This window comes from Vigna radiata, chromosome 10, assembly GCF_000741045.1.
Source record: "Vigna radiata var. radiata cultivar VC1973A chromosome 10, Vradiata_ver6, whole genome shotgun sequence".
NCBI classification, from domain to species: domain Eukaryota; kingdom Viridiplantae; phylum Streptophyta; class Magnoliopsida; order Fabales; family Fabaceae; genus Vigna; species Vigna radiata.
In genome coordinates, this window is record NC_028360.1 from 14,918,658 (window position 1) to 14,929,161 (window position 10,504).

Consider the following 10,504-nt stretch of genomic DNA (forward strand, 5'->3'; position numbering starts at 1 on the left):
TCTTTAGAACTATATTGAACAGAAAAATAAAATGGGGACCAGTTTGAATATTCGTAACCAAAATTGGGACAAAAAAAGGTATTTAACCATTTTAATAATGTTAAAATATATTTTTAATTTCTAAAAATATTTTAAAATGATGATACAGGACTGTGTGGACTGTGTGGAGATACCTAGCCTTGAGGTCGAAGCATGGATGAGTTACGTGACCCCTCTTCGTATCATCAAATGTGCTTAAACCTTGCCTTTGGTTTCATACATACAATATATTTTCTCTCTCTCTTTTGGTCAGAAAGATGCCGAATTGAAGCGCTTTATTTTCTATTTCCCCATGTTGAAAACTTGAGATTGTTCCATCTTCTATGGCATCCTTCTCCATCACTGGCCCCATTAAATGCAAAACAATTACCTCCTTTTCTCAACTGTCCTTTTCTACTACCTATGCTACTTGTAATGTCTCCATTTCTACAAAGCTAACAACAAAACTTCTTGCACATGCCAATTTTCATTCTTCATTTCCATACCAATCCTCATGCCATGGAACTTTGTTTTCTCAGAACCAGAGAGGCTTGTCCCTCGTTGCCTTTCATTCTGAGAACTCGGATTCAGAAGTGGAAGAAGATAACCACACCCTGGAAAAAGTAATGAAGTTGTACTCTGCCTTCAAGAACAAAACAACACACGAATTATCTGCAGATGAACGCCAACGTGTCAGCAATTTCCTCTCATTCTTCGAAGCCTTCCAAGGAAGAACGGTATCTTTAACAACGTTAACTTTTGATCCAACCAATGTAAAAAACTTTCAAGTAGTGAATACGCATCATGAGGCTCATGCATTAAAATGTTCATCATAAAATAATGCTTAACCATGTTAAATATGTAATTCGTAATGTCTTGTGGTGACCCTTTTTGTGTTGCAGCAAGTCTTGGAATTTTTTTCTTATCTGACGTCTGTGTTTGGAAACAACATTCAAATTATACTGAAACCGACTCCGAATGACGGCATCAATGTTGGTCTCCAATGGAGATTTGGTAAGCATGCTTCATCTCTCCACGAATCACTTGTGTAAGAAACTGTTCTTAAAATTTCTAAATTGCAGACTGGGAAAAGATACACCTTCCCCTTTGGAAGGGTTTCAGCTTACACATAAACCATTCTTACCACGGCAAGGCTGTAATAAGGTTTGTTTAATCTTAGACCATGTACTCAGATTGGGAAGAACAAGATACTGATTTTGCTAACTAAAATTTTTCACAGTCGATAACATCGTTTATGTCTAATTCAGGAATATTGAGATGTTTATGGAACCACTACGCCACTTGAAACCATTCGGATTGGTATGGAAGATAAAGTTTTTTTAGTGCATATTGGTGCAAATAGTCTTACCCTTTTGGTTTCCCTATGCAGAAAACGAAAGTAGGTGTTGGAGAATTGATGCAGAAAATGGGATCATTTATGGTGTCAGGATCAAGGAATAAGGCTAAACGAATTTTGTTCCTGGTGCTGGCTGTCTTGTCCCTAGCTGCTTTCTTATTCTTCATGAAACTAGCTTCATAAAAAACGGTGTCATGGTCAATTTTACTACAAAAAATAACAGTTTGCCTTTACCAAGGAAACCTTCTGGGCAAGATTAGGACCTACAATCAACATATTCAGTTATTATAACGAAAAAATCATAATGGGAAAATAGTGTATGAATTTTAAAAGAACTTTAACATATATCAACGAGAAATTAAGTTTTTTTTTTTAATTTAATGTATATAAACATGAAATTAGTTGTTTAAAAAAGCGTAAAATTTGACAGTTATTTAAGACAAACTACCCTTAAGACATAATCTGACTTATTAATATTTTCTTATATTACTTTTTTTTTTTTTTACATCTTACTTATTAATATGACGTTAGGTTTTGATTAGATGTATGTATTAAAAATTACGGTTAATTTAAAAATAAAAAATACACTCGTAATCTATATACTATTTAGTTTTTTCATTTGGACTCGTAAAATAAATGGATTTTATTGCATGTCATAAAATGAATTAATTTATTTTTAGCTTAACTTGTGTGATGGGATACAAACTAATTTAACTTACTTTTAACCCACGTTGTAACTAAAGATTAAACGAACTACACTAAAAATTCTATCCACCAACCCCAAATTAAATATCCCAACCTAATCAAATACTAATTAACATTATAAAATAATATGAAAAATGCCATTCGATAATACTAAAAATAAAAATTATTTCATAAGTTCTTCACATTCCAAAAAAAAAGTCTAACATATTATACTATACGTATCGATCAATATATATCGATTGTAATAACGTGATGGACTGATAGAACATGAAAAAAAATCTTAATTAACTAGGTTAGTAATCAGATTTAAAATTAATTAGACTATAATTAGATCAAATTTAACTAAAATTCTATAAAAAGAACTATAATTATAATTAACATATGCATTTAAAATTTGCAAAGAAAATAAATGTTTTTTTTTTATTTTTAAATTTGTGTTTCTAAGTAAAGATGAAACGCCATAAAAGCCAAATTGGTAGTCTACATAGAATCTTAGTGGAGTCAAAGTAAAAAAGTCAGAGAAACCAAGTTTAATATGGGTTTAAAATTTAAATTCCAAACCCTACTTTTTTTTATCAAACGAGTTTAGTGCCAACCTTCTTAACGTACAAGGACGTTGGCTCATTCCACAATTCACTGACCATATTAAGAAAAATAATTCTAAAATATACATAAAATTTTCACATTCATTTAATATTTTTTTTATTTTTTATTTTTTTTCTTAAAAATTATATTTTATAATTCAGTGTTAAATAAATGTAAAAATATATACCAATACTTTGTTCTGAATTCCTATTTTGACATGTATCATATGCGCATCATAATTAGCGTTTTATTGATTTTTTTTTTTTTAATTTCTTAGTCCTGCAAATTGTAGTCTACGTTACATTGTTGTAACACGATAAAGACAAAGAGAAGGTTTCCTTGAATAATGGTAGTCGTGGAGGCAAGTGCTACTCCCAACCCTTTCACTCTCTTTCATACCATATTTTCTCGTTGAAAGTTCCTTCCTTTCGGATCACCACATGACCGTTTCCTTCTCTGTTATTTTCCCAAATTAAAAAATTTTAAAAAAACTCTCTCTTTCTATCTCATTTGCCTTCTTGGCGTCTTTTCTTGCTACCAGAGCGTTTTTTACCTTTGTTGGCATTCTTTGACCCACTTCTTTCCTTCCTCCCAGACTCTTTTTCTCTTTCGTTTTCTGAGCCCAAGGTAGCCTTTTTCTTTTGCCATTCTCGTTGTGTGGAAGATTCCACCAAGTGGGTGTTTTCAGGCCATTCTATTTGCGTGTGCGTGTGTGTTTGTATTTTTCTCTGCGTTGATGGGTTGTTGATGTCTCTGGCCATTGCGAAAGACATGGGTTTTGATGACAAAGTGAAAGACAATGAGGGTGCAGGTGATGATGATGCCTCTCAGGTGCACGAGGGAAAAGCCGGTACTGATCATGAAGAAAGTGCGGATGAAGGGGGAGGGACCCTCAGCAGATACAGGAGCGAGAGTTCCGTTGCTGCTACCACCGAAGATGAAGATGATGATGAGGAGAGAAAGATTGAATTGGGTCCTCAGTGCACTCTGAAGGAACAACTCGAGAAGGATAAGGTTGTCTTTGTTTTCTTTCTCTTCTTTTATTTATTTGCTATTCGGAAAAATCTATGAATTTCTCAACTAATGTCTCATTCGTGTGTGTTGGTTTCCCTTTGAGATGGTATAGGATGACGAGAGCTTGAGGAGGTGGAAGGAACAGCTTCTTGGAAGTGTGGACATAAATTCTGTTGGAGGTAATTGCGTGCAGAATTGGCTTTCAATTTTACAAACTTTTCTCTGTTCATCCACATATTGAATAGTAGTGGTACCCAAGAAATGTGTCATTCTTCTCAATTTTAAAGAAGAAAAAGCAATAAAAAAAATCCTGTCCTCTTTGGATCTCATTTCTTCTTTGTTTCAGTTGTTAACTTTGACACTGTTGATGATTTTAAAAGGAAGGAGAATGTGTATCATTGCTCTGTAATTATTTTGTAATGCAAATGTGTTATTTTAATGGGTTTTATACATACATATAAGTGATAAATCTGAATTGGGAATATATAAAACATGATTTCATTTGATGAAATCCAACAAACAATTGAATCTGTATATGGTTCAATTCCTCCCTCCCTTGTAACGTGCCCTCAGTGAAATCATTTCTTGGTGGAGCTTTTCAATGCTTAACTTATCATATGTACTGTGAATAATTCAGAAACTCTGGAGCCAAGTGTGAAGATCCTTAGCCTTGCAATTAAGGCTGCTGGTAGACCTGACATTGTTCTTGCAATACCAGAAGGAGGAAATCCCAAGGGTATGTGGTTTACTTTGAAAGAGGGTAGTCGTTACAGCCTGATGTTCACTTTCTTGGTGGAGAATAACATCGTTTCAGGTCTCAAATACACCAACACTGTGTGGAAAACTGGTATGAAAGGTAAGTGTTATGCGAGACTAACTCCCAGTCAAATTTTGTCCTTAAGCTCATCTCATTGTTAAGCCTTGTGCAGTTGACAGCACTAAAGAAATGATTGGAACGTTCAGCCCTCAAGCAGAGCCTTACACACATGAGATGCCTGAAGAGACAACACCATCTGGAATGTTTGCTAGAGGAGCATATACAGCAAGAAGTAAGGTAATGTTAATGTATCATTTTGTGCTTCCTTGACATTTTCTGACACCTTTTTCATATATTTTCTACTGTTATTGTCTCTTATTTAGTAAGTCCTTGGCTTGTTTTTATAGTGGTTAATCAATTTTAAGTGTCTTCAAATGAGTATGATTAAACAATCCTCATTTTACAATGACCCAAGGCAAAGGTAAAAACACCTGTAGCTTTTGTACATTTACTATTCCCATGCATTTTTCAAGCAACTTTACCCACGAATGGTCAAGCTACTTTCACAGTTTACGCTAAAAGTTACTGCTATTACTGTATATGGGTTGAAAAGAGGAGTAAGTCTGAGATACAGTCTTCGTTCTTCTTTATTACTGTTATGACATTGTTTTGGACATGAAGGGTAGCTGAATTAATGTTTAGTTTTGATATATCAGCCTACCAATTAATGTTCTAATAAATTTGATGCCAGACTTCATGTGCTTACTTTCAACCACTCAATTTCAAATTTTAGAGCCGCTCATTTAATTCTTGCAGAAACTTGTGTTGTGATGAAGTGTAACGTGAACTAATTGATTTCATACTTTGTTTGTCGTTTTTTCAGTTTGTTGATGATGACAACAAGTGCTACTTAGAGATTAACTACACTTTTGATATCAGAAAGGATTGGCAGTAAGAATCAAGGGAGCCGTCCTTGAGTGACATGTTATCCTAAATCATTGTTATTTGTGCTGAAATCTCTTTCAGTGTTACCTGCTTCTTACTAACAGTTTAATTATTTCTAATCCTGTCTGAGGCTGGTAATTTGAACAATGATGAGAGGATTTGGGAGATGAAATTGGTATTCATTTGATAGATAATTTTGTCAATAAAATTAGTAAGTAACTATGCTCCATGTTTCTTTCCAGGGTTGCAATGTAAGTAATAAATACATACATATGGTTTTGAATTCTAATTTGATATCCACTCTGAACATGTGGGAATTGTCGACGGATCAACTCTTTCAAAAGTAAATATTCTTATCATATGTATCTTTTAACAAGAATATTCATATCACAAACTATTCTATATGATATGGGATTTATTAAGCATTTTTCAAATAAATCAAATTTTTTTATCATTTTTAACATTTTTTTTTATCTTTGTGAATAATATATTGCTGTTATCTTGTTTCAGATGCTTGCATTTATCTCTTTCCACAAGTGTTGACAATTTTTATGCAATGTTTTTGTTTCTCTTTTAATGATTTTTAGAAGCATTTTAAGTTGGGATTAGAATAACATTTTGACTTTATAGTCTCTGTGCACATTATGTGCACACAACCGCACTATCCTTTTGTTCATGAAAATTAAATCTTATAATAAATTCATTTTGACATAAATCTAAATATATAGCATGTAATGTGAGATATTTGAAGATACTTAAACATTACATGTAATTATTTTTAAAAATTTTCATAAATACTCTTATTAGAAAAAAAATTATTTCTCCACATCAATTTATTTATCTGTAGGCTGAATACAATATTTAAAGAAAAATAAAATGTCTTGAGAAAAAACTTTATAAATCAACATAAAGATAAACTAAGTTAATATTTTGGAAAGGTTGATTTTTTTTAATGCATAAGTATTTTCAAATATTTTTGAAAGTTTATTGTATAATTATATAATACTATTATTTACAATTTTAGTAATAATTATTTAAATAAAAAGTTCAAGAAAAAGTCGGTGAGATATAGATATAGGTTAAAAATATTTTAAAAGAAAAATTGTTTAAAAAGGGACAAAAGCTATTTTTGTACGTACGTCTTTATGTGATAATCCCATACGTTATTGTTTAAGGACAACAGAATTGAAGATCATGACGTCAAGCAGACAGTTAAATTTTATATCATTATTATGCAGATATATATAAGTCTTGTAATTCACAGTGCTTTTTTTATCATGTTATTATTTAGTATAATTGATATATTATTTTTATTTTATATTTATCTTTTATTTTTATTTTGGACATAGTTCATATTTTTTCTATTATAAATGATAATGTAAAGAAAATTGGACATTAGTAAAAATGAGAGATGTTCTAGAAAAATATTTGGAATTTTTCTTAAGTATTGTAATTTTAAATCAATGTTATTTTAAGATGTGTACTTAATTTTTAATATTTATGATGTATTATAAATAATTTTATCGAAGAAATTGAAATTTCAAATTTTGGAAAAGTAAATGAATGTTTTGCAAATAAACAGTGACACCCAAATCAGGATATTAGATTAATGGTATCAGAGTAATGATTTTAGGGTCTTGGAGAGTGAGCTCGTTTAGATTCTGATGTTTAACTTTGATTGTTCTAGTGTTTTATGTTGTGAATTTTGTTAGAGATGTAATTGACTATTGACATTGTTTGTTTTTTTATACTTGATATGAATTGTTTAATTCTATGTGATGTGTTTTTACTCTTAATGAATTAGTTTTCACCGAATTGGATGTTTTATATGAATTGCAAACCTTCATTGTCTAGAACTACTTGAGTTGCAGTATTGGTAATAAAGTCGTTTTGGGTTTGGAAAAACGATTATTTTGTGTCTATAATTAGTGAATGAGTTAGGTACTAGATTTTAAGTGCCTTCTATGATATAAGTGAAGTAATTAGTTAATGAAACTAATAGTCAAGATGAAGATGTGGATAAATCTGATTTTGTCCTGTTGGATGAATTGAGTATATTTTGATTAAATTATGTTGTATGGGTAATACTGAAATGTGTAAAAAGGAACACATTTTGCTAGTTTTGGTATGAAAATTGTTTTTATATGTTCATACTTAGTTAAAGGTTGCAAATGAATTATCTGTGAATTGGAAGAAGGAATATTAAGTTGGGGAAAAGTTTGAAACATGTGTAGGATGATATAAAACTAAAACTTGTGCTAACTAAGAAGGTTAAATAAAAGGATTTGTATGCCTTGGTGAGTCTTGTTCAATTGAAAGGAGTCATAAGAAAGAATTAAAGGTAATATGAATGTGTGTGATTGCTGAAATACACGTATTGTGTATAAATGGCTAACATATAAGTGTGGGAGATTGTAGGAATTTTTTGTATTAAAGCTATTGGACTGGGGACAAGTTATGGTATGTACACATTAATAGAAAAAAGAAGATAAGAGGGTGGGACAAATTTGGACCTATCTATGGATATATTTATAGTTACACTGTAGATAAGAATTGAATGAGAAAATGTCATAGGACCTATACATAAATCAGATTTTATAGGTGAACATATGTGAAATGTTTAATTAAAGGATAAGCAATGATTTGTGTCATTGAAAAGTGATGAATTGAATTATTGACTTAGAAATATAATGATAAATAATATAAGATATATGTATATGAAATCAAGTATGAATGTATGTGCTTGAAGTTATTGTGATTGATTATTGCATGTTTGGCAGAATATGTCTTTTCAGTTGTGACTAGAAAAAGATTTGAATGGTTTAAAATGAATGTTTAAGTATAAGTAAGTTGTACTTGAGATGAGGATAATGAATTTTTTTTTCTGAAACGAGTATTGGTTACCATTGAGAGTTGGTTGAGAAGGTTGGGTATTTTGGTCGTACCTTGTAAAATGATTAAGAGAAGTTCCATTCCTTGAGAAAGGAAGTGTATGGATTTGATCGTCGCCCCCTTTCCTCTTTTGAAAGGTAGAAAGGATATGATGTCTCGCCCGTAGGGTTTCGGCTTGTGCTAAGTATTATATTCAGTGAGTGCGTCTAACCGAAGTTTTAACTCATAAGTCATTGAGGAATAGGAGAGATAGGTTTGAAACTACATGCAGAAGATGACTCTTATTCGCGGTCCAATAACAATTGCGTGTGGAGGACCGATATTGTATTGTGTCCATTAGTTGCGTGTGAAAGACAAGAACCGATAAGTCCATTAGTTGCATATGAAGGACGAGAATCGAGATGGGCCCAATAGCTACATGTGAAGGACCAGTGTCTATTACTGAGTATGAAGGACAAGAATCGAGAAGTCCGATAACTGTGTGTGAGGGACGAAAATACAATTAATAGCATAATGCAGTGAAATATAAACTAATAATTAAAGTTTACTGTAATTATTAGAATTCTTAAAATCCCTAAATTCCATAATTTCAAAATTTAAGTTTCTATAGTTTGAAAAAACACCTTTCATGAGAATCATAAAATTTAGAAATCTAACTCCAATATCACATTAACTAATTTTATATTTCAATTTTTGAAATCATACATAATCTTAAATTTTATGGTTCTCACGGTATATAATTAGAACAGTTCAAAAACTTACTTAGATCTATTACAAAGTTCTTTCAATCAATCGTTTTTCCTCTCTTCTCTTATATGACTTCTTGATGTATAAAAATTACTAGTATAGGAAGTCTCATTTGATCAAAATTGTTGTTTTATCTTTATAACAAGGTAACTCTTTGCTCTCTTTTAGAAAAAGTAACGTTTCAATAAATAAAAATTATTTTTATTTTATGATATTTTACAAATTTTAATAAAATACACAAATATTTTTCTTTTTAGTGAGAACATAACAATTAATTTTAATAATTCTAAAATAATCCTTATAAATTTATTACATTTATATTCTAATAATATCACATTAAAACTTTCATATCAAAATTACTTTTTAACTTACATTAAATTAATATAATTTAACATTTCTTTCATTCAATTTAAGTTTTAATTTTATTATAGAAATAAAATTCATTGCATATATTTCTTTAAAATAATTATTAACCTTTTAAGCATGTAAATTTTAAAATTTTTTCTTTTTAATTTATGCATTAATTTTATTTCACCAATAAATTTTTCATTCCATCAAGATTATGAAAAGATTGGTGAAAACGTGTGGTCGAGGTTAGCAAGCGATCTATTCGTGTAATAAAAGAGAATAAATAATATAACTTTTTCATAGGAGTGTGTCGGTGGGAAAGAAAGAAACAAGTTGAAATTAAAAATAATTGAAATAAGTATGAATTAAAGCAAAAGCAATATATCATTTCAAAAAAAAATTTATAATAAATTCAAAAATAAATTAATAAAACAGTAATATATCTGTCTGTTATAAAAAGTTATTAAAAAAAATCGTTAAAATATCATTATCTTGTATTTATTTGACAGTTACTTATTTTCGCATTTACTACCCTATCCTTCCTCCCCACTCTCATCGTTAACCCCATTCACGCTCTTTTTCACCATTCACGCTCTTTTGCTTCTTTCCCAATAGTCTTTAGCCAGCCACACCAGGGGTTAGATTCAACGAAACTCAAACAACGTTGTTTTTGGTTAAAATGCTGTGAGTGAAAGGGTCAGTTGTCTGGTGTGTGTGTGTGGAGGAGGAATTGAGGAACAGAGATGGAGGGAGAGCTTAAGAATTTGATGATGGTATGGAGCATAGCCGCAGCAACAATGTGTTACTGCCACAGAATTGGGAGGCTTATCCCCGAAGGTGCATCAAGACTTATAGCCATTATCCCAGCCATACTGCTTCTTCTTCTCCTCCCTCTCAGACTCATCTCCATTCACCTTGGAGGACCATCTTCTTTCTTCCTTGGTTGGCTTTCCACCTTCAAGCTCTTTCTTTTTGCCTTTGGCAAGGGACCCTTGTCCTCCAACCCTCCCCTTTCTCTCCGTCACTTCGTCTCCATCGCATGTCTCCCCATCAATTTCCAACAGACCACTACCCCTTCAAAAACCCAAATCCCCAAATCGCCCTTCAACTACGCTTCCTCATCCATGCTCCTCCTA

At 31.4% G+C, this 10,504-nt stretch overlaps 2 protein-coding genes across 3 annotated transcripts; both read left to right on the forward strand.

Moving 5' to 3' along the window:
* The first annotated feature begins 197 nt into the window (after positions 1–197).
* LOC106774887 lies at positions 198–1,743 on the forward strand. The gene is made up of 5 exons (XM_014661913.2): positions 198–755; positions 921–1,032; positions 1,101–1,182; positions 1,287–1,338; positions 1,409–1,743. Exons 1-5 carry the CDS (start codon positions 363–365, stop codon positions 1,556–1,558), a joined length of 789 nt encoding a protein of 262 aa, XP_014517399.1. The 5' UTR covers positions 198–362; the 3' UTR covers positions 1,559–1,743.
* Positions 1,744–3,012: 1,269 nt separating this feature from the next.
* LOC106775220 (rho GDP-dissociation inhibitor 1) lies at positions 3,013–5,700 on the forward strand. 2 transcript variants are annotated; one of them, XM_022787175.1, is made up of 6 exons: positions 3,013–3,679; positions 3,792–3,858; positions 4,317–4,415; positions 4,494–4,535; positions 4,609–4,733; positions 5,320–5,700. In XM_022787175.1, exons 1-6 carry the CDS (start codon positions 3,413–3,415, stop codon positions 5,389–5,391), a joined length of 672 nt encoding a protein of 223 aa, XP_022642896.1. In that variant the 5' UTR covers positions 3,013–3,412; the 3' UTR covers positions 5,392–5,700. The 2 variants fall into 2 exon arrangements, with proteins under 2 accessions (XP_022642896.1, XP_014517791.1); XM_014662305.2 differs by having other exon boundaries at positions 4,317–4,535.
* Positions 5,701–10,504: the final 4,804 nt, after the last annotated feature.